This window comes from Quercus robur, chromosome 1 (genome assembly GCF_932294415.1).
Source record: "Quercus robur chromosome 1, dhQueRobu3.1, whole genome shotgun sequence".
Lineage (NCBI taxonomy): Eukaryota > Viridiplantae > Streptophyta > Magnoliopsida > Fagales > Fagaceae > Quercus > Quercus robur.
In genome coordinates this window covers 53,964,771-53,987,355 of record NC_065534.1, presented here as the reverse complement: position 1 = coordinate 53,987,355, position 22,585 = coordinate 53,964,771, and the positions used below count along the sequence as shown (strand labels likewise).

Sequence of the window (22,585 nt, the reverse complement as noted above, 5' to 3'; positions counted from 1 at the left end):
ATGTAACCATGTGGCGTAATGAGACGCGGTCAACAAAAAATCAAATGTTTCGGCTATTAAGAACGATTAGAGCAGCAATTAAGATGAAATTGAAATGATGGAGTGAAAGGAATTGTTTTTCACTGGTTTGTGTTTAGTTCCGTCGATCTCTTTCTCTTCCTTAGTCTCCGCACAGCAAGCAAGTCTTCTGGTTGATCAAACTTTAAAGTTTAAAGGAATTGTAATATTTTCTTCTACCCAGATCTAAGAAAGAAGAAGAAAAAAAAAAAAAAAATTTTACCGGTGGTACTTCCAATAATTTGATGGTAACGGTGTTGATGACACTTAGATTTCTCTTCCTCAATCTCAATTCCTGTGTGTGTTGATGGCACTTAGCTTTCTCTCCCTCATTCTCAATTTCAATTCCTATGTGTGTTTATGGCACTTAGATTTCTCTCCTTCAATCTCAATTCCTGTGCGCCTTATGGACTATATCTATGTCTCTCTATTTCTCTGTATCTGTCTCTCTCTATCTCCATATCTCAATTCCTCTTATGGACCTTTCACTCGTATTTAATTTTAACAATTCAAATTTTTTTTTTATTTTTTTTTTTTAACTGGGAAACTATTAAAATAGTGTTTTGTCATTATGGAAACAACATAATTTATCGCTTTTAAATTGCAAGTGTGGCAGAATTTTAGATGGGCATTTTTCCTACATGGCAGCACCTCCTTAATGGCAGGAAAAAGCTTCTGCTATTATATATAATATATGATATATACATATATATGAGATAGATTCAAATTACACTTAGTGTAACTCCATAAAAGTTACACATTTTTTAAACTATTAATTTCCATTAGATCTAATGGTTAAAAACACACTAGTGCCATGTCAAATTTAATATCATTAACTCATTAAATTTTCTTCTAAAAATTAACAAAAGTCATTAAAGTCTTTCACCTTCCACGTTGTCTTCTTCTTCTACCTCTCTCTCTCATTTGCGACATGAACTCCTCCAATGAACCAAATAAATCAACAAGGGAATCGATACATTGTACTTTTATTGTGGTACTAGCAGCAAATCTGAAAACATGCAACATTTAAAAGATCCTTTTAAAAGACTTATTAGAAGTACCAACTATCCAAATCCTTGATTTAACATCCTCTAACATGCAACAACCACTAGATTGCAACATCTTCTCTACAGTATATTCATAGGGGATTTTGGGTGGAGGGCATAACTTTTCTATTAGGAATACTAAAGATCAACAAATAGTACGAGCCCATCACAACAAAATAAAGTTAATAAATCAGTTAGTCTGCTAATGTAGTGAAGGTTGTTTATTACTCATATCTATTTGTTTCAGGAGAATTGTCAAATAACAAATTAATTCAATCGTTGCCTATTCCCATGAAATCTATTTACACAAGTGCATATCATTCACATCTAATTGAAAAGATGAAAAATGCTAATGCCTTATCATTTGTCGAGTTATTTGGTTCCATTGGAGGAGTCCATGGACATCCTGGCATATGAGAGAGAAGAAGAACACAACGGTGGAGGGTAAGAGTTAATGACCTTTTGTTTATTTTTAGAAGAGAATTTAATGACTTAATACTATTAAATTTGACATGGCACTTGTACGGCACCAAGCTCCCAAAGCCCATACTGGCCTTGGGCCCAGACCCATCTAGGCCCCGGGCCCAAGCCCATACCGGCCTTGGGCGCAGGCCCAGCAGAAAGTTCCAGTTACCTTATGCCCTTCTTGAAACTGCCTTAGAGCCTAAAACAAGTTTTGGGTATTAAGTTCCCGGGGTTGACCGGTTAATATTTCCCGGTAGAGCGCATGAGTCAATACCCGGGAAGGTCATGATATGCACGGGAACGTGAGTTGCCGAACACAATCGGTGAAAATGGAGCCAAGTTCCAAGATCATAAATGCTGCACCGCCCTTTCACCTAAACAACCACTTTAACCAGATAATACTGGACCTTCAATAGCACTAACGGTGAATGTAATCATGATCTCCCTACTAACCTTGGCTATAAATAGAGGAAAGTTGGAAGAAGAAGGGGTTGAGAAAAATTGAGAGAAAATAGTCAACGAGAGAGCATTTCAACTGAGTGTTGCTTTGAGTCTCTCTGTCGAGAACGACCCATTGTAGGAAATCCTTAAACCCACTACAAATAAATTGTGAGCCCAAGGAATCTAAGGCCCAGAACTCTTGTACTTGGTTCTTACAGCACTAGTGTGTTTTTAACCATTAGATCTAATGGAAATCAATGGTTTAAAAAAAAGTGTAATTTGAACCCATCTCTCTCTCTCTCTCTCTCTCTCTCTATATATATATATATATATATATATATATATATATAAGGTTGGGTTCAAATTACACCTGATGTAACTCTAAACAATGTTACACCACTCAATATTTTTTAATTGAATGCAAATTTTGACAATTCTACCGTTAGATTACATTATCTTTGTATATTCTTCATACTTGCAAAATTTCAAGGTAATCAAAGATTAATAGCTATGTCATCAAACAATTTTTTAAATTCAAGTTTTTGTAGTTTAAAATAATGCATAAAAAATGAGTTTACAGATCAAATGGTAAATAACATCCAATTAACATAAAAATTGGCATGATTGTTAAGAACATATAATTCAATGGTGGGATTTTCAAAATATGAATTCTATAACAAGTTATTGGGTGGTGTAATATTACTTAAAATTACACCAAATGTAACTTAAACCCAATTTATATATATATGGACAAAATTTAGGTACAGTACCTTAAGTACTGTTCTTTACATCTTCCTCCTAAAATTCAACCATGTAGTTATTTAATTAAAAAAATACATTTTTATCTCATGAGAAAAAATTTACATGGCAGAATCTTAAAAGAGAAACCTAAAGAACAACATCTAAGTACTATACAAGTCTCTCTCTCTCTCTCTCTCTCTCTCTCTGTATATATATATATATATATATATATGTGTATATTAAAAAAAATGCAGTAAAAAATGGATCAAACCAGTTGAATGGATCCAAAACTCCAAACTCCATACATTGACATGAACAGCCCACAATAAAGTGGGCCGGAAATTAAACTATTGCTAGTGGGCCGTAGTTGAGGGCGGGAATGAATAAAAAATTGCAACTCACAAACCACAAGAACCAGAAAAAAGAAAAAAAGAAAAAGAGGAAGATATATATAAACTCATAAATAAAACAGGGCAGAAGAAGAGGCAAAAAGGACAAAGACCTTAGTAACATATGTGATTATGTCGTTGGAAACAGAAGAAACGGCGATGGCGTCGTTGGGTATGAAGAAAAGGAAAAAGTATTGGTCTCAGTCTCAGTCTCCGTCTCCGATGATCATGACAACCTCCGCCGTAAGTTCTCTCGATTCCTCTGCATCTCAATTACATACTCATGAGAATGTTTATTCTTCTAGGAAAATCATCATCAACAATAAACTTGATGTTCCAAATAATAAGAGTGTACAAGTAGAAGAAGAGTCGTTTATTATTGAGAAAAGAAAATCGAATAATAGAGCTAGACCTAGACCTAGACCTAGACGAGGAGGTAAGAATAGGGTTGTGGTGCTTTCTCCTTATTTTGCTAAGCAACAACAACGACCCACCACCAGCACCAGCACCAGAATCATCAACAAGTCGAATGAGATTGATCTGGGGTTTGATGGTAATGCCAAGGGGAGACGAAAGGATAGTCGGCGTTACACGCAGCAGGGTTTGGAGGATGAAGATCATAAAATGGAGTCCGATTACCAAATAGCCAGTCCACTTGAGGATGGAAGTTTACAAAATGAGATTTTAAAGCTTGAAGATCTCCTCTCACAATGCACTTACAAGACAAAGGATGGCCAGTATGATGATGTTGATGGTGGCAGGAACTTAGCTGCGGAGGTTGAGAATGAGGCTGTTATGTTACCAAGCATTTATGCTAACTTGAAAGAAGACCAATTGCAGCAACCTGGGTTACAAATTGGAAAGCTTTCTCATTCCAAGCGCAGGAGAAGAAATGAAAAACAGCAAGCAATAGCTCGTGTTGATATTCGAAAGGTCTCCCCTTACTTTGCAAATGAAGGAGGACCCAAGGTTGAGGAGACCATTCCCAACAAAAACACTGTAATATCAAAGCATAGTAGAGGTGATGGTGACCCAAGGAAGGATAAGAAGAGGGGGAAGAGAAAGGATGATAGAATTAGCAAGGAGTGTACCAAGTCTAATGAGATACTGGGGTTTGAGAAAGCCGTTTTAATAGATGAGGATGTAGGTTTAACTGAAGTTTTTGATGGTAATGCCAAGGGGAGAAGAAAGGATAGCAGGCATTACACGCGGGATTTTCACAAAATGGTAGTTAAAGATGAGGAGAGGGAGATGGCGGATGAAGAGCAAAAAATGGAGTTAGATTACAAAATAAAACGTAGGACTAGTCCATTTGAGGGAAGTTTACAAAATGAGGATTTGAAGCTTGAGGATGTTCTGTCACAATACACTTACAGGAGTCATGATATGACAGAGAACGGAAAGAATGGCCAGCATGATGAGGAGCAAGAGAAGAAATGTAGCGAGAAACTTAGTTTCCCATTTGAGATGACAAACAATTCATCCGTTCTACCTGATGATGGTAGCAGGAACTTGGCTGGGAAGGTTGAGAATGAGGCTGTTATATTGCCAAGCATTCTCACAAACTTGAAAGAAGAGCAAGTGCCGCAAAATGGGTTAGAAATTGGAAAGGTTTCTCGTTCCAAGTGGAGGAGAAGAAATGAAAAACAGCAAGCAATAGCTCATGTTGAAATTCGAAAGGTCTCCCCTTACTTCTGGAGGTCAACGGGACAGGTGGTAAGAAATGATGGTGATGGTACAAAAAAAATGAAACCACCAAGACGTTGTGCAACAACTCATGCTACTTCTGTGAGGGTCTCACCCTACTTCCAAAAGATATCCAAAGAAGAAGAAAATGAAGATGGCCGTTTGTTGGAAGGTAGCAATGGATATAAAAAACCTGTTGCAATTAGGACTGTTCTTTCTTCTTCTGAGAAGCTAGACAATGCATACCGAAGAAAAAGTCCAGATAACATGTGGAAGCCTCCGCGCACCACCCCTGGTCTACTCCAAGAGCGTCATGCCCATGATCCTTGGAGGGTATTGGTGATATGTATGCTCCTAAATCGGACATCTGGTTTTCAGGTATTTCTACTAATCAAGTGTTTGTTTCATATGAGCCTTTGGGTCCTCTTAGATATATCAGTGTGTTATTCCCTGAAGCAATAGTTGACTAGTTATAAGTTTTCCATCCTTTGTAGTTTGTAGGAAACATCATAACTTCGTTATAGGAAATTTACAGTGTATGATCAAATTACTTTCTCTTTTATTGGGGACAACAAAACTGGATTAGGGCATGAATGGTAATATGGTTGACTAGGTTATCCAACAAGCTTAACTTATAATTTTCTTGGCTCTTTCCTGCATAATATATCCAAGGGCGTTACCAAACTAGTTTCTACTACTATTCCTTGGGAGGGGGGGGGGGATTTTTGAAAGTGTGTGTACTTTTGTCGTGATTACTATTATCATGAATTGATACACTTATTTCTTCAGCTGCTCTATCACTATTATCATGGAAATAGAGCATTATTCTTCACTACTTTTTTGGGAATATCAACATCTTTTATTGTTTAATTTGTGAGTCTTCAGTTTGCCAATGATCTCTAGCTCAATTGGCACCTCTTCCCCTTTTGAGTGCTAAAGAGAGGGTGAGGCTGTGGCTCAAGAGCCATCGGATGCCTGTTTAACTTACCAATAAAAAAAAAGAAAATAATTACGATTCATCTTTTTGACATTTAGGTTGTTGCCATAATTTGTTGTAGACACTAGACACTTTGTGTATTTTTTCTTTATGGTTGCCCTGCAGTAATGTCAATCGCCATGTTGAGACTTATTTCTAGGCATGAATCTTCGTTGAGAAAGCACTGTTTGTGTTATTTTTTACTGCCCTGGTAGTTGGTTGTAGACACTATACACTTTGTATATTTTTTTCTTTATGGTTGCCTTGCAGTAATGTCAATCACCTTGTTGAGACTTATTTCTAGGTATGAATCTTCACTGAAAAAGCACTGGTTATTTTTTACTGCCATGCATTTCCGACCTATCCATATCTTTCAGTTTATGTTCTTCGTTTTCCTAATTTGTATGTATGATTTGTTTTGGAATCTATTAGTGTATATTGCTGGCTTTGCAAATCACTAAGACTGTGTCTTGCATCACAATCCAATATGGTGTTGTGATTATGGAGGCTTGTGTATTTGTCAATGGTAAATAAGGGTCCACTAACATTCGTTGCAGAAAGGTCTGTGACCATATCAGTTGATGACTGAAGAACTTGACAAAGATTAAGATAGCAAATCATAAAGCTGGATCTAGGCATGGTTTATGGCATAGATTTTTGGATTACTAGAAAATAAAGAATAGAATTAGGCTTGTGGATTAGTGACTGAAAAACAAAATCTCAACATTGTGACTGTACTTCTGACTATTCCATGTCTTATGGGGAAAGATGTAGTTGTTGCTGTAATAACAGAAGAATTGCACAGTTGGAGGACTGATGGCGCAATCATAGCATGGTTATATAAATGATATTCTCTTTGGAAGCGTAAGGCTAAGGCAAAGCCCAAGAATAATTGTCTATGGTAGTTAATTAGATATTTATATTTTATTTGGTTATTGGTATTTAAGTAATTTTACAATTGTTGAGTGTGGGCCATAGTTATAGGACATGGGTTTTATTTTATTAATGAGTCTTATTTAGTTATGGGTCTTTATTATGAGCTTTGGTTTAATTATTAGGTTTTATTTTTTACTAGTTAATTTGGTACTCGTATTACTACTAGCACAAGAGTCATATATAATACTGTGCTCAATGTATTCAAAGGAAGTAGAATGAGTTGATTAATAAAATGGAGTGTTTTGAGAAATAGGCACATTGGCCTTTGTTGATTTCTCCTTATCTCTTCTCTATCTTTTCTTCTTCTCTTTCTAAAGTTACTGTTCACGGGCGCATAACCCTAATTTCTCTCTAATTCTTCTTCTTTCCTAACCCTAAACCTACCACAAACACATGTAGACAAATTCCCTAATTTGTCCTACATCAAGGACGCTTTGTTAGTTATAGCAAATATAGATGTTTCACTTTCACCCTTATGAGCACTGGTAGATGCAGCATTCATCTGGATTCAGTTGGGTCACATTGGATTTGGTTGATTGAATTTTGAGCTTTAAACATTCTTAATTAAGCTGCCTGTTTTTATCATTTTACAAATTATCATAATTGTTGATTCTATAGTCTGGATCCTTTGTTTGTTACAATACATCACAAAATCATTAATTTTGTTTAAAAAGTAAAAAAGAAAGTTGTATGAACAAATATGAGTTTCCTTTTTTGTTTGTTCAATTTGGCTTGGCCTCAGGTGCTAGGTTTAGTCCCACGGGATCCTTGGTCTGGTTTTGGGTGTAATTTGAGAAAGCTACCTAGTTTATACCATCCCAAACTAAGGTGCACATTACATTGTTACAACATTGGTGTTTGCATATTTGCTAAACAACCCAGTAAATCTTTTGGAAGTCTCTTAATAGATTATAATGATTTTTATGTTTCTCTTCACATGATGGAAAATATTCTACAAATTGATGGTTTCTCTTAGAAGGGGTCTTTGTATCTGTGTGTGTGGGTCTTAGTGTCCGTTTGGGAACAGCTTATTTAGTTGAAACTAAAAACTTTTTGTTGAAAGTACTGTAAAAAAAAGCTAAAAGCTAGCTGAATGGTACAGTGGGACCTATTAATAGTATCGAAAAATGCAATGGAATCCATGAATAGTAGCAAAGTAAGCTAAAAACACTAATAAGCTGTAGGTTTCATCACTTTCCAAACACACTCTTAATGGATCTCTTGACATTTTGTATAGATTGATAGTTGTTCTTAGCACCTGGTTATAAATGAATTGCTTAAATGCATATGTTTCTCCTTACAGGCTAGAAGGGTTATATCGAATCTCTTTACTCTTTGTCCTGATGCAAAGACAGCAACCGAGGTTGCCAAAGAGGAAATAGAAAAGATTATAAAAACTCTAGGTCTACAAAAGAAGAGGGCTTCGATGATACAACGCTTGTCTCGGGAGTATATGGGGGAAAGCTGGACCCATGTGACTCAGCTGCATGGTGTTGGCAAGTAAATTGACTACACTTTCATCCTTTTTCTTTTAGTTAAGAATCCTACCTAGAAGTTTGATTATATCTTAATGGAAACTGAATTCTTTTTTGTCTTTGGGCTAGGTATGCAGCTGATGCGTACGCAATATTTTGTACAGGAAAGTGGGACCAGGTAAGGCCTAATGATCATATGCTAAATCATTACTGGAGATTTCTCAAAGATAGAGAGAGAAAGAGAGGACTGATCTGATAGTTGAAGGGTTTTATGCATAGACAAGGTAGGCATGCTTCACAGGTTCCACTTTTGTAATATTACTAATTTTGGGAACCTTATTTTTGTAAGCAGAAGGCTATGTTTGTATCACTTGCTACTCCACTTGTGTTACTTAATGAATTTTGGGGGTACTTTTAATGCTAGCACGCTGCTATTTCTATGCAAAGTTGGGAGTAGCAATTATATTGCCTTCGTTTTGAATTTTTAAAGAGGTTAACATCTTTTCCCAGTCTCATCCTAGTCTTCATGTTCTTAGGTAAATGCATGAATTGACAGTTTCTTGCTCGGTGCCCCTTAAATTGAAGCTCGTGTGATGCTCTTTGCAAGATCTCACTTGTTTAAATCCAACGTCATTTGTTTAAGTTGAAATTATTTTGATGGGTATTAAAAAAGAATTAGGTTCAAATCCCTTATTCCCCATTATTGGGTAATAATGCACAGAAATATTAACAATTGTGATGATAAGATGTTCATCTCGGTTTCCACATTGAGTATTATGAATGGAGTTAACTTGACACCAAAATTTAAAAAATTAAATTGGATACATAGCACAAAATTAAACTACAATTAGAAATTAATTTGATTCGATTTGAATTCTAAAATTGTATTTCAAATTAATATAGGCATAAATGCACTTTTGATTCCTACATTTTGGGCCAATTCACATTTTGGTCCCTAAATTGATTTCGTTCTTATTGTCATCCCTATTTTTAAAAAATCGTTTCTAGCTATTTTATCTCTGTCGTCATTCATGTAACAGAACCCTATTACGCGGTAGACAGAGTGCCCTGGTTGTTGACATGGTGCTGATGTGACACTGACATGGCATTAAAATATTATTAAAAAAATTATTTGGCTTTTTCAATGCTAAGTCAGCATTTTAATTTTTTTTTTTTAATTTCTGATAAAAAAAATTCAATTCAAACTGAAAAAATTCAAAAAAAAAAAAAAAAAAAAAACTTTATAGTTTTAAAGATTGAGAAAAAAATTTTAAAGCAATTATTTCAATTTTTCTTGAACTTTTTTAAGAAGCAAACACTAAATTAACACTATTCACGCTCTATGTTGGCGTTTTTGTGTTTGTATCTATTTCATCTTCTTCTTTCTTTTAAGATAAACCAAAAAAGTAAAATCAAAACAAAAATAAATTAATAAATATCCCAAGCGACATTAGGATGTGTATTTATAGTGCTAAAAAACCCAAATTAGTTTTGAGTGTTTGTGTGGCATTTGTCTCTCTTAGTCTCTATCTCTCTCGATCTAAGACGACTTGCTCTCAGATTGGGTTGGTTGAAAAATATCCCAAACCACGACTGAGAAAAAAGAAGAGGGAAGAAGACCAACCCAGAAGAATTAGAAGAGGAGATTAGTGGTAGTGGGTTTGGTGATTGAAATTGTCTGTGGGTTTCGTGGCTGAGATTGGTAGAATTAGAAAAAAGAAACTATGGCTGTTTGGATTGACGTAGTGGGTTTCATAGCGGTGGCTCCCGAAATGGAGGTCCTCCGACGGGCTTGGGTGGCATGACATCAAGTTTGATATGGGTTTCTGGCTGTGGGAGTTGCGATGGGTTTCAGGTTTCTGTCACGAGTTAGAACCTCCTTTGATCATCCAATGGAAAAAGTTGCTGAGAATTGTGAAACTGTCATTTTTCTCTCTTTTTTGATTAACGATGGTGGTAGTGGGTTTGGTGACTTTGTGGGCGTGGGTTTGTTAACTGATTGGTGCGTTTGACTGTGAGAACGTGAAGTTTGATTTTTCTGGTTTCATGGGTTTGATTTTTCTGAGTTCATGGGTTTGATTAATTTTCTAGGAAAGTTTTCATCTTCTTTTCTATAGAACATGAAGAATAGTTCTGGGTTCACCTGCATTGTTCTGGGTTTGCATTTGTTCTAGGTTTACTCTTGATTCTGGGTTTTATTTCTTGTTTTTCTGGATTTGATGGAGATTAGATTTGGTTGCTGGATTTGGATTTGGGTTTGCTAGAGATTGGATTGGTTGCTAGGTTTATTTCTTGAATTTGGGAAGAACATGAAGAACATGATGTTATGTTCTTACAGAAAAAAATAATGAAAGTAAAATAATAATAATAATAATAATAATAATAATAATAATAATAATAATTGTAGGGTCACGATTCAGGGCCCAAGCCCAACAGGTATGGGGTTCTGGCCCAAGGAACCCGAAACAATGAATTTATAGAGAGTGGGCTACAGAACTAGGCCTTAACGAAGTGTATACTAGCTAAAATTGGGCCATGCAACAATCGAGAGTAAGAAAAACCCCCCTTCACATCCATTAGATATTCAATCCGAGGAGACGTGGAGGATATATATCAGTCCCTGCTCAAAAGTTATGATTCTAACACTGTTCTTCTGTTCTTAGTTCCTTTTTTCTCCGTCCCTCACTTCATGGGGACTCCCCTTTCTTATATAGCACTCTTGAAGTCATCAGGGCCTTATATTTGTTGATCATTTGGACCTTCACTTGAGTGCCTGTCCTATCGGACATCCTCCCCATCTTTCTATGAGTTGTGGTAGCCAAGGCAACACTGTTCACAAGTCCTCTCCACATTAATGTGGCCAGAAAAGTAGCTGTCATGCATTTAATGTGGCAGTTGCAACCTCTCCTTTGGCATCCTACACTTTCTTCCTTCTTATGGGCTTGTGGAACTCATCCTTGTTACTAATGCTTGTAGGGGTGGATCCTTTTAACAGGCAGAGTGCATGTTTGAGCCATATTTGGTACGTTCGAGGAGACATTTCTCCTCGGACCGCCTTTTAAACATCTTCAGGCCCATAAGAATTGGGCCGGGAGCTCTTTTGGCACCCACGCCTTCTCCTCGGACGTGGTCGAATTTTCATACGGGATCCAAGGCCCATTGTATGCTCTTGGGCCTTTGCCTCTACAATGTGCTGAGTAGTGGTACACTCATGGTCGCTCCAAGGGCTTATAAACCATGAGTGGAGCGCATCTCCAACCGATGTGGGACAAAGGTGTCAAGCCAAAATGGCTACAAAGCAAAGCCCTTGGCCTGAGGTGAAAATCCTGGACTCCCATACTTGGGGCCGAGAAACAAAACCTTGTGGGTTTGACTCCCCAAAGAGGACAATAAGCTTGCGGGGTAAAATACCCCACAATAATAATATTAGATTTAAGGCCAATAATAATAATAATAATAATATGAAAGTAAAAAAATTAAAATGCTGATGTGACATTGAAAAAGCCAAATAATTTATTTTAATAATATTTTAATGCCATGTCAGTGCAACGTCAACACCATGTCAGCAATTAGGGCACTCAATCTGCCACGTAATAGGGTTCTGTTACTTGGATGACGGTAGGGATTAAAATAGAAATGATTTAAAAAAAATAGGGATGACAATAGGAACAAAATCAATTTTTAAGGACCAAAATGCGAATTGGCCCAAAATATAGGGACCAAAAGTGCATTTACGCCATTAATATAATATATATGATTATATTTTTGTCCACTTTAAACAAATTAACAAAATCTTAATCTAAACACACTAAAAACTATTAAAAAAATAAGATTAAAAGAAATCTTGGTCTGTTTTTCTTATTTTGTAGGTTTTTTTTTTTTTTTTTTTTGGGTAATTTGAGATGTTACTAGAAGCTACACCTTAGAGAATGCTTCATCAACATATGAAATTATTGTTTCTGTGGTTATTTCAATTTTGATAGTTAAAAACCCAATTTCAATTATTGGGATGGTAGGCTACAGGCTCACGATTGTTGGAGTTGTGTCGGGGACTTTTTTGCGACAAGGACCAAAAATGCAAAATTAGCTCAAATCTCCCATTGGGTTCTCTAGAAATATTTATTTGTGGAAAATCAAGTCCAAAATTTCAAATGTATAATGAACAAAAGGCTAATAGTACTTTAACAAGAGAGACATGAAAATGCCATAACTGAAGCACAAGAAAATACATAAATAGTACACGAGTCTGAAACTTCAACTTATAGTCAGCGAAAAGAGAAAATTGAGCAAGGTTGTGAGGAAGAGAGAGAAGGTTCCCCTGTATCCATATTTCCAGCTCTAAGTTTCAGAATTGTGAGAATGTTGGTTGAATGAGCTTTTACTCTAAAGTTTCAGCTATGTGGGTAAAACATGGTTGGTTGGTTTTTGAGTTGAAGGGAGAGTTTTATATTGAGTTTGGGGTGCTACTAATGACTGGCTTTTGGTCAATAGAAAAAGCTTTGGGCCCAAGGTGTTAACCAAGTAGTAATTTTTAGGTTTACTTTTGTTGTCTACAAACACATCTAACTTCCTTATTTCATAGACAAAAGGCTTCTGTTTACTTAAAGTAACCATTTCAAAAGAATCAAACGGACAACAGCAAAACAAGAAAGGAAAATAAAAATGCAGCTTATTAAAATCAGCTTCTCACAAATTAAAAAGCGGGATAAGGACAACTGCAAGATTTCCTCATTTGATTTCCAGCAGCAAATTCTGATAACAATCCTAAGGGTATCACCCAAAATAATGTATTGTAAGGCTCAGGAATATGCCTTTAATTTGCAGCCTGCTTCAAGCAACTGCTACTGCAAATTAAAACCTTTTGCATGTGAACCAAAACTAGAATGAACTAGTTTTAGCATATAGACAGACGCAAGGCTACTTAGAGGCAAAATTATAAACATTGGACTGAGGTAAAAATGTCAAGGACCCCACCTTTGAGAATGGAAATGAAAACGACACAGTCAAGCTCAGGTTGGGCGAGATCAGAAGAGGTGGTGGCAAAGTTAGAAGCTCTGATGAGCCTTATAAGTTATGACATCAACCAAGGGCACTACCAGGGATATTTTCAAACATCTTCATCAGTAATGGTTTGTCAACCAATCTTTTTTCAACTTGCATAAGTATAGCAGACCAGAGTAGATTATTCACAACACATGGACTTCAAGACAAGGCCCTTCCCACATACAACCAAAAAAATGAAAGTGTTATAAGAAATAAGAGCACCACTAAATACAATTAAAACATATTCATATTTGTTATTTAAAGCATACAAAAAATTTAAAAGACCGTTAAACATAATGAAAATAACTTACTTTAAAGTTAATTGACACTTAAAACGTAATCATACCAATCAAATCCAAGAAGAACTTGTGATCCCTCAACCATGATAAATGAAGACTAAATCAAACCAAAAATAAAGGGAAAAATACTATAATTTAAAATATTGATAGTAAAGGTATATTTCTGCTTTCGGTTTCTACACTAGTGTGGATTTCACATTGTTCTCCTAGTTGTCATTCAAATGCCTAATTCCAAAGTAATTTGGACTGCTATGGCAAAGCTTTAGTTGCTTTGCCTGGCCAGGAATTCTTGTATGAATGCAGCTCAAAAGTTTTCTCAACAGCAATAACTTTTCTCACTATCTTGAATTCAGATTAGGTGATTTGGTCTTGTCAGCAAAGTTTGAAACTCTACAAATTTATCTGTCCATAACAAATGACATCCGCAAAAACAATAACAAAGTCAGCGGCAAGGTTCATTTTGTGACTCCGTTGTCCAATTCCTGGAATTTCTATGGTCAAAATAAAACCCTACTTAGGTAGTTTGTCATCTCTAACAGTCCACAATAAGTCCAACTGGAGCCTTTAAAAAACACATATACAAAACAACATAACCCACAATAAGCTCCTCCTATTTTCATGGGGAAAATGCATTATATTTAAAGGAAATGAATTGCCAGCAAAGCCAAACACAACTAGTTTGCTTGAGCTGTCCTTATGTGTTCTGAAAACAAACCATATAAAAGCAAAACCCCCAGAATTTTGTCACTTGTCCAGTTTCTATGAAAAATATAGGATAAGAAAACAAATTTTATTGTTTCTAAGGGAACCCAGTAACTAAGTCTGGAACTACTATTTCATCCCATATTAGTCAAGCATTGCACCCTTTCTACATTAACTTTCCTCAAGTTTCCTTGCAGCCAAACAGAGAAATAGTCACATAAAAGAACAAGTGCACAAAAAAAAGGACAAAGTTTCTGGGAAAAGAAAAGGAAAATCCACATGAGAAATGAAGTAGATAGCTTAAAAAAAAAAAAAGAAGAAGAAGAAGAAGTATTACTGTTAAATATTTTCAATTGATAGTAGATAATCCATCAACAACAAATATTATAAGGAAAGAAATCAATAATACTCAACGAGAGCTTACTTGCCACACACACACACCAGGAGTTCTTAACATAATTTCATTTCTAAAATCAAATTGTTTAAATGAAACAAAAAATAATGATCTGAAAGTTTCATATAACAACAAAAAGCCCTCCACTAAAAAGTGCCTAATTTTACTATTACAGGCCTGCTATGGCGGACTCTGTACAAAATCAAAAAACCAAAAAGAGAAATTTTCACAGCTTTCTAATCAACCAAACTGAACAAAATCAACAAAATTCATCATAGCCTCAAAGATCCTCAACATTACAACTGAAAAAAATCATTGAATCAATTTTCAGATTTCAAAAGGGTTGATGCAGTGAAGGGAAAAAATAATCAAATGCCTTTTTTTTATAGGCCCTAAAAGAAGGCGACCTCTCTAGGAAAAAGGGCCCAAATTTTCTTCTTTCCATTTGATTTTAAGTGGAATGCATCTATGGAAAATTGTAGTGAACACTATAAATAGAGCAAAAAAAGTGCCGAGTTTACCCTCCAACATAACTGAACTAATATGAAGAGTGCACAATCAATTGCACAAACACAGCAATTAGGCAACACTTCATAACACTTGGTCGCAAGGACCAAGCAACATAAATTACAATTATTTGCAGTTCAACCAATTACTCACAAGGACCAAGTATATAATTGCTGTTTTTTTTTTTTCTTTTTTTTCCTTTTTAAATAAAATTAAATCACAAGATAATGGAAATAGATAACTATAAAACCAAATATTTGGAACACAATACAGGAGGTAACATCAAGAGGGTAATCCATGTAAAGAAAGAATTCTTTTAAGCTATGAACAGAACTTGCCTTTGGGGTAGCAACTTGAAGCTCAAGTGTACTTCCATTTAAGGGTATTTTGAGTCACAAGAATTTTTTGGCAGCTCTCTTTTTAGTTGGCCAGGCTATAGAAGTTACTTGAAATCTATACTGTAATTAGCCCCAACTGATAACATCATGCAAGAGCATCAAAGGGCCAACAAATTGATAAAGCAGGCCAACATAACACACAGCTCTACCTTCAAACATCAGCAATGGTTGGTCAACCAATTGTTTTTCAACTTGCAAGAGTATAGCAGGCCAAAGTAGATTATTCATGAGGATCTTCAAGGCAAGGCCCTTCCCATATAATAATAATACAACAAACATGTCATAATTAGCATGGCACATGATACTTTGGTATGTGAAAGTATTAAAAAGTCAAATTCTATAATTAAAAACTTTTAATAAAATGATGATTTACAACATAAAACTGTTAAACCAAATATATCCAGAAAAATCCCAACACAAAAACGTTTTTTTTTTTTTTTTGGTTGGCTAGGCTATAGAAGTTATTTGATAATTTTACTGCAATGAGCACCAACTGATAACATTATGCAAGAGCCTCAAATGGATAAAGCAGGACACCATAACAAACAGCTAGATACCACAACAATCAGCTCTGCCTCTTCATTTCAGTCCCTAGTCCTAGATAAATCAGAATTTATTTTGTCTCTTTGATCCAAATTGATTTGTCCATTGTCTACTATGCAAGTAACACTTTGTAATGGCAAAAGCAAAATATAGTTCCATATAAACACATGTAGGAGTTAGTACATATGACTACTACTGATTGCAATGCAAGAGTAGCACTAAATAACAAAAGTTTAAATTAGTCCAGGACTAAATAACAACCGTATCAAGTGCAATTGCTAATATATTTGATCAAATACAGTTCAAAAAAGCAACAAAACATCAAAGTTGAAGATCAAAAGATCACAAAACATTAGCATTCCCTCCATAGTGCCATGAACTAATTAAAGAGAACCCGAGGGCAATTCATCCAATGCCAATTCGTAGAGCTCTCGTTCGAATGCAGCCTGCCTGCGGGTTGTCTCCAATTCAGAAAATTTAAACTCATTCCACTTTTCCTTCAAAGACGTTTTTTTCTTAGTGTCTTTAAAGCTACTCAAACTCAGTCCACGCTTTTTCACAAATGCCTCCATACCATGACCCTCAAAATCAAACTTCAACTTCTTATTAACCACGCATTTGGTTTCACGCGAATCCCTTCGCAATCCCCATATACTTTTAGATAGTTTATACAAATTTTTCTCGTGGAGGTTGGAAAAAGAAAAAGTTTTCCCTTTCTTTTCAAGATTATCCTTAAACTTTTTCTTCAGTTTTCTCACTTTATCGGCCACCTGAAGTCTCGTAACTTTGCAGTGAAAAGTTTTCTTGAATGAGTTATAAAAACTATTCATGTCTGCAGTTGCAGCAACTGGATCAGCACGCTTGTTCTCAGCGTATTTATACAAGGATTGGAGAAGGTTAAGCGTGTCGTTTTCCCTCCACACCATTGTCGTTTTCTTCTTCTTATTCTTGCCATTGTCTTCGGAGTTGGAGTCAGAGTCCTCTATAGCTTCCTTTTTGATTGAGCGCTTAGGTGAAGAGTCAAGTTCTTCAGGATGGTATTCAGTTTCAGCAGAAGATGGAGATGACATAGCCAGGAACTCATTGAGCGCATCATCGTAACAATACTCATTGGATTTTGCTTCAGCTTTTGCCTCTTCTAATTCTTCTGGTTTAAAGGAGGATTCAGAGGAATTAGGTGACTCTTCATCTTCGTGATAGCTACTATCATTTGAACTGTCATGGTCAGGATCTTGATGATGGGTATCATCGCTGGACAACAAAAATCAAATAAACAGAACAATATACAAGCAAGGTTTCACTAAGACATGCACAAAAATATCAACTTTACATAGAAATTGATTTCTGGTTTTTAAGAATGGGTCAGAGTTTGACTTAAAAAAAAAAAAAAAAAAAAAAAAAAAAAAAAAAAAAAAACACTACAAACCCATAAATCTGAGATCCCCACCATATGGCTGGCTGCCATTCTTGTTCTTCTCTTCTCCATTTCATCATCATCTTCTTCTTCTTCTTTCTCTCTTCTCCCATTCTTCTTCTCCCTCTTTTCCTTCTTTTTACTCTTTTAATTTTTTAGTTTCTACTGTCTTCTTTTAGAGTCTAGTATATATATATATATTTATATATATATATATATATATATTTTTAATACTAAGTACTTTAGTTTTGAGAGGGCAGAGTCTAGTCCTCTTTTAAGTTTCAATTAAGCCAAACGTTATTCAGCTTTGGAAATGACAAAGAAAAATTAAAAATAAATAAAAAGCCCAAGTGTCAGACCTAGGTAATGTCTAGATACAATGGTATATAATATTATTAATGTATATATTAATGATTATTTATAATTTTATACTAAAAAATTGTATTATTATTAAAAGAATGTTATGTTTATAATACTTTTTAAAATATTTTTACACTAAATCATAAGTTGAAAATAGTTATTAGTTTTAATTTGAACTTATTACTATTTTTTTTTTTTAGCTTACCTATATCAATCAGTAATAACCTATCATTTAGAATTTGTTGTGAAAATAGTGGACATATCATTTATTAATTTTATTTAAAATCTATATATTAATTAAAATATTAATAACTTTTTTCCATGCAATAAGTGTTTCAACTCTCACATTTATTGTATTTTTTTACAATTATCCAAAATGTGAATTTTATTTGTAGAAAAATTATAATAAATGTTTTTTTAATCCCACTTTATTTAATTTTTTTAGAAAAATTAAATTAAATTCATTATTTTATATAATAGTAACACTTCTTTAATCGACACTTTTATGTTATATATATGTGTGTGTGTGTGTTTAGGAATTCCTAAACATTTTAAAACGGTACGCTGAAACAGGTCGATACTAAAATATTTCGTTTCAATAAACAAACCAAAACGAGGTTGTAAGGACTTAATTCGTGACAACCCTAAGATAATATTGGGCTCGTATGTAAAGAGGGCCCAAACAATATCATTTGTAGAGCGTGGGTTTGAAAAACTAGGCCTTGGTCACCGAATGGCGGTTAGTCGTCTTGTTCGTACAGAATTAGGCCGTGTTCGCTCGAGGAGTCTTTCTCCTTGAGGCGGTCTGGGAGGTTCTGGTTCTTGGCCTTTTTTTCCCAGCCTCTCTTTGGCGCATTGACCTTCACATTATATAGCCCTTCTTGGTTGATCTTAGCCCTCCACTTGTTGATCAGGCAGGTGCCTACTTCAGTACCTATCCCATCAGCTGCCTCCCCTTGTTTTTTGTTAGTTGCGATGATCGAAGTCATCCTATTCTGGCGTCTTTTTTCATGAATATGGTTAGGACGTTGGCGGGTGCATTTAATGCGGAGGGGACGTATTTACCTTGAACCAGTTTCGCACCGTACCCCCACGTGGGTCCCATTCTACTCGCATCTCCTGCAGGGGGCTTTTTGGGGGCAGTCTTCAACGAAATGTTGCTCTTCCCTTTTAAGTCTTGGAGTGCCGAGGACAGGGTCATCCTCGGCTGTGCCCTTGGCATTTCGGCCTTTCCCTATTCGTCCTTGGCAAATACCCTCCTCGGCACGGGCCCTGGGCCCAAATAGAGCGTGGGCCGGATCATAAGTTCCCTGGCCCCACAGAGGTCCAAAATGAAATTAATAACATTGGTTTAAAATAAAAAGACGATTTTCTTTACTTTAAATCAATATATCTTCTTGTTCTTGTCATTTGAGCCTACTTTATTTGTTTTACAACTCATTTTAGCCTAATTTTCTAATCCACTCTCTATAAATTCATTGTTTTGGACTTATTGGGCCTGAATCCATCCATCTGTTAGGCCAGGAACCTAAATCCGGTCCTTACAATTGGCGCCGTCTGTGGGGAATTCTGGTGTTATAGTGAGCCTGACGTCCAACTATGGTAGGTTCAGGTCCACACTAGGCAGAATCTATGGGGTCCCAAGGTGAAGATCATTTTGTCAATCTCGAGCAAAGAAGGGACCGGGAGGGGAGTGTACATACTACCCATACTAGTAAGAGCCATTCTCGGGGTGGTAGCCACCTCTCTCATGGGAAAAATACCAAAGCCATGCAACAAGAGATTGATCATTTAAATAGGAAATTGCGCCACGAATGGAGAAGGCAAACTCCTTCCATTTCTGATTTCTCTTCTGGCGATGAAGAGGATGGTAGTTATAGGCAAAGATCAAGGACCCCTCCCATTGAGTCTTTCTCGTATGATGAGGACTACCACCATGAGCATAGAAACAGAAACTTATCTTCCAAAGGCCTAGGGAATGATGCGATGAACAGAGCACTCAAACAAATTTCCAGATCACCTTTCACATGCAGGATTGAGGAAGGGAGACTTCCTTGGCAATTCACTCAGCCCACGTTCACCATGTACAACGGTCGTACAGACCCTATGGAGCACATTAGTCACTCCAACCAGAGAATGGTTGTACACCCCAAAAATGAGACCTTGATGTGCAAGGTATTTCCATCCAACTTGGGGCCTGTGGCGATGAGGTGGTTTGATGGTCTAGGTGTAGGTTCTATTGACTCCTTCAAGAAGCTCACACGAGCATTTGGGTCTCGTTTCATTACGTGTAGTAAGGTTCCTCGGTCTTTAGATTCTCTATTGTCCATGTTCATGCGAGAAGGTGAGACCCTAAAAACGTACTTGGACAGGTACTAGGAGATGTTTAATGAAATTGATGGGGATTTTGATGATGTAGCTATAAGAACATTCAAGGTCGAACTGCCCACCAAGCATGATTTGAGAAAATCCTTGACCAAGAAGCCGATAAGAAGTGTTCGTCAGCTTATGGATCGCATTGATGAGTACAAGTGGGTTGAGGAAGACCAACAGCAAGGCAAGGGGAAGGGTAAGGTTATCCCTCAAAAGAGGAGGGATTTCAGGTCGGACAGATACAACAATAACAGACCCCGGAAGGATTTTGCGGGACAATTTGGATCTACAGCTCCTCAAGTGGTTAACACTGTGTTCCGATAACCAGTACATCAAGTCTTGGAAAAGATTAAGAATGAGCCATACTTCAAATGGCCAAAAAAAATGGGAGGAGATCCCTTGAGGTGCAACTAAAGCCTCCATTAACAATACCACCAGGAGCAGGGGCATACCACCGAGGACTGCAAGACTCTGTGGAACCATTTGGAGCAACTAGTCAGAGAGGGAAGGTTACAACAGTTTTTGTATCGGCCCAACGGACAAAAAGACCAATCAAGGTCAGGGGCTCAGGGGAACGCTTCATCAAGGACCCCGTTAGGCATAATTAATGTCATCTTTGCTGCGCCTGGGAGGATTGCTTCTCATCCTTCCAGGGTGATGTCTGTAGCTCAGCTACCAGCCGGGGACCCTGATTGTGCGTCGAAAAGGGCTAGAATGGAGATCCAACCGATACTTAGTTTTTCTGATGAGGACAAGATAGGAACCATCCAGCCATACGATGATACTTTGGTGATTACCCTCAGAATAGGAGGGTATGATGTGAAAATGGTGATGGTAGACTAGGGCAGTGGTGTAGAGATTATGTAACTTGACTTGTACAGGGGGCTAAACTTAAAGCCTAAGGACCTGATAGTCTATGATTCACCTTTGGTGAGTTTTGACGGGAAGGTTGTCATCCCAAAGGGTCAGATCAGGTTGCCCGTGCAGGCGGGTTCAGAAGTGGTTGAAGTGGACTTCATTGTGGTGGATGCATACTCTCCTTACACGGCCATTGTGGCCAGATCCTGGCTTCATGCCCTGGGGGCCGTTTCTTCTACTCTGCATTTGAAATTGAAGTATCCATCAGGGGATCGGATTAAGGAGTTCATGGGGAGTCAATCCATGGCTAGGCAGTGCCTTGTGGCTGCAATTATGCATCAGCCTGAGGCTAAGTCATCGGCCTCTACTAAGGGGGGCTTATAGCAATCAAAGTCTCTGGTGTTGCCTGTTGATGGGCCAGCCGAGGAGGCAAAATGTGAGGATTTGGAGAAAATTGTTATGGGTGGTGATCCGGAGAAGTTTTTTCAGGTTGAAGCCTAGCTACCTCCTCAGGATAAGGAAGAACTGATAGAATTTCTCATGAGGAACGTTGATGTGTTCACGTGGAGTACTTACGAAGCTCCAGGGGTGGATCCAAGCTCCATCTACCATCATTTGAATGTCAATCTATCTGTCACCCCCAAAAAGTAACCACCTTGGCACTCATCTAAGGATCATTCTGATGCTGTCAAAGACGAGGTGATGAAGCTCAAGTAGGCTAGGGCGATCAAAGAGGTATTCTACCCTGAATGGTTGGCTAATACAGTGGTAGTAAAGAAGAAGAATGGGAAGTGGTGGGTGTGTGTGGATTTCACAGACTTGAACAAAGCCTGTCCAAAGGACCCCTTTCCCATGCCTCGGATTGATCAACTAGTGGACGCAACTGTAAGCTATCCTCAAATTTTGTCACTCCTATTGGAAACTACAATTACAAGGTGATGCCTTTTGGATTGAAAAATGCAGGGTCTACCTATCAAAGGATGATGACTAGGATGTTTGAGCCACAATTGGGAAAGAATATTGAAGTATATATAGACGACATGGTGGTCAAGAGTATGTTGGAATTTGAGCACATTAACGACCTCGGGAATATCTTTGAGATCTTGAGGAGGCATAAGCTACAACTCAATGCTTCTAAGTGTTCTTTTGGGGTCGGATCAGGGAAGTTTTTGGGGTACATGGTTACACACCGCGAAATTGAAGTAAACCCTGACCAAATTAAAGTAATCAATAATCTACAGCCACCTCGGAATCCCAAAGAGGTCCAGAAGCTAACAGAGATGACTGCTGCTCTAAACTGATTCATCTCTCGATCAACGAATAGGTGTAGACTTTTCTTCCAATTGTTGAATAAGTGGAAGGGATTTGAAGGAACTGAGGAATGTGTCCTGGCTTTCCAGTAGTTGAAGGAGTATCTTTCTCAGCCACCCATTATGTCCAGACCCAAGGTGGAAAAGGTTTTGTTTGCCTATATTGTTGTGG

General features: G+C 36.9%; 3 protein-coding genes across 5 annotated transcripts; 2 read left to right on the top strand and 1 right to left on the bottom strand.

The window, feature by feature from the left end:
• Positions 1-3,197: 3,197 nt before the first annotated feature.
• LOC126691876 (uncharacterized) lies at positions 3,198-8,635 on the top strand. Of its 2 annotated transcripts, none has more exons than XM_050387167.1 (3): positions 3,198-5,203; positions 8,041-8,233; positions 8,342-8,635. In XM_050387167.1, exons 1-3 carry the CDS (start codon positions 3,272-3,274, stop codon positions 8,392-8,394), a joined length of 2,178 nt encoding a protein of 725 aa, XP_050243124.1. In that variant the 5' UTR covers positions 3,198-3,271; the 3' UTR covers positions 8,395-8,635. The 2 variants fall into 2 exon arrangements, with proteins under 2 accessions (XP_050243124.1, XP_050243113.1); XM_050387156.1 differs by having other exon boundaries at positions 3,200-5,203; positions 8,041-8,237.
• Positions 8,636-16,348: 7,713 nt separating this feature from the next.
• On the bottom strand, positions 16,349-17,670 carry LOC126714372 (probable transcription factor At2g01370). Of its 2 annotated transcripts, none has more exons than XM_050414503.1 (2): positions 17,525-17,670; positions 16,349-17,349 (listed from the first exon to the last, which is right to left on the bottom strand). In XM_050414503.1, the coding sequence occupies exons 1-2, from the start codon at positions 17,623-17,625 to the stop codon at positions 16,482-16,484; spliced, it is 969 nt and encodes a 322-aa protein (XP_050270460.1). In that variant the 5' UTR covers positions 17,626-17,670; the 3' UTR covers positions 16,349-16,481. The 2 variants fall into 2 exon arrangements, with proteins under 2 accessions (XP_050270460.1, XP_050270469.1); XM_050414512.1 differs by having other exon boundaries at positions 17,546-17,670.
• Positions 17,671-20,902: 3,232 nt separating this feature from the next.
• LOC126713192 (uncharacterized) lies at positions 20,903-21,487 on the top strand. The gene is made up of 2 exons (XM_050412883.1): positions 20,903-21,057; positions 21,127-21,487. The coding sequence occupies exons 1-2, from the start codon at positions 20,903-20,905 to the stop codon at positions 21,485-21,487; spliced, it is 516 nt and encodes a 171-aa protein (XP_050268840.1).
• Positions 21,488-22,585: the final 1,098 nt, after the last annotated feature.

What these genes read in the sequence shown, in the direction of transcription:
- LOC126714372 (XM_050414503.1), bottom strand. Translation starts at nt 17,625, where the DNA reads ATGGGAGAAGAGAGAAAGAAGAAGAAGAAGATGATGATGAAATGGAGA. An exon ending in TGGGGATCTCAGATTTATGG is followed by an intron (nt 17,350 to 17,524) that starts GTTTGTAGTGTT and finishes TTTGTTGTCCAG; the next exon opens with CGATGATACCCATCATCAAG.
- LOC126691876 (XM_050387156.1), top strand. Translation starts at nt 3,272, where the DNA reads ATGTCGTTGGAAACAGAAGAAACGGCGATGGCGTCGTTGGGTATGAAG. An exon ending in ATCGGACATCTGGTTTTCAG is followed by an intron (nt 5,204 to 8,040) that starts GTATTTCTACTA and finishes TTCTCCTTACAG; the next exon opens with GCTAGAAGGGTTATATCGAA. An exon ending in CAGCTGCATGGTGTTGGCAA is followed by an intron (nt 8,238 to 8,341) that starts GTAAATTGACTA and finishes TCTTTGGGCTAG; the next exon opens with GTATGCAGCTGATGCGTACG.
- LOC126713192 (XM_050412883.1), top strand. Translation starts at nt 20,903, where the DNA reads ATGTCTGTAGCTCAGCTACCAGCCGGGGACCCTGATTGTGCGTCGAAA. An exon ending in ATTACCCTCAGAATAGGAGG is followed by an intron (nt 21,058 to 21,126) that starts GTATGATGTGAA and finishes TGACTTGTACAG; the next exon opens with GGGGCTAAACTTAAAGCCTA.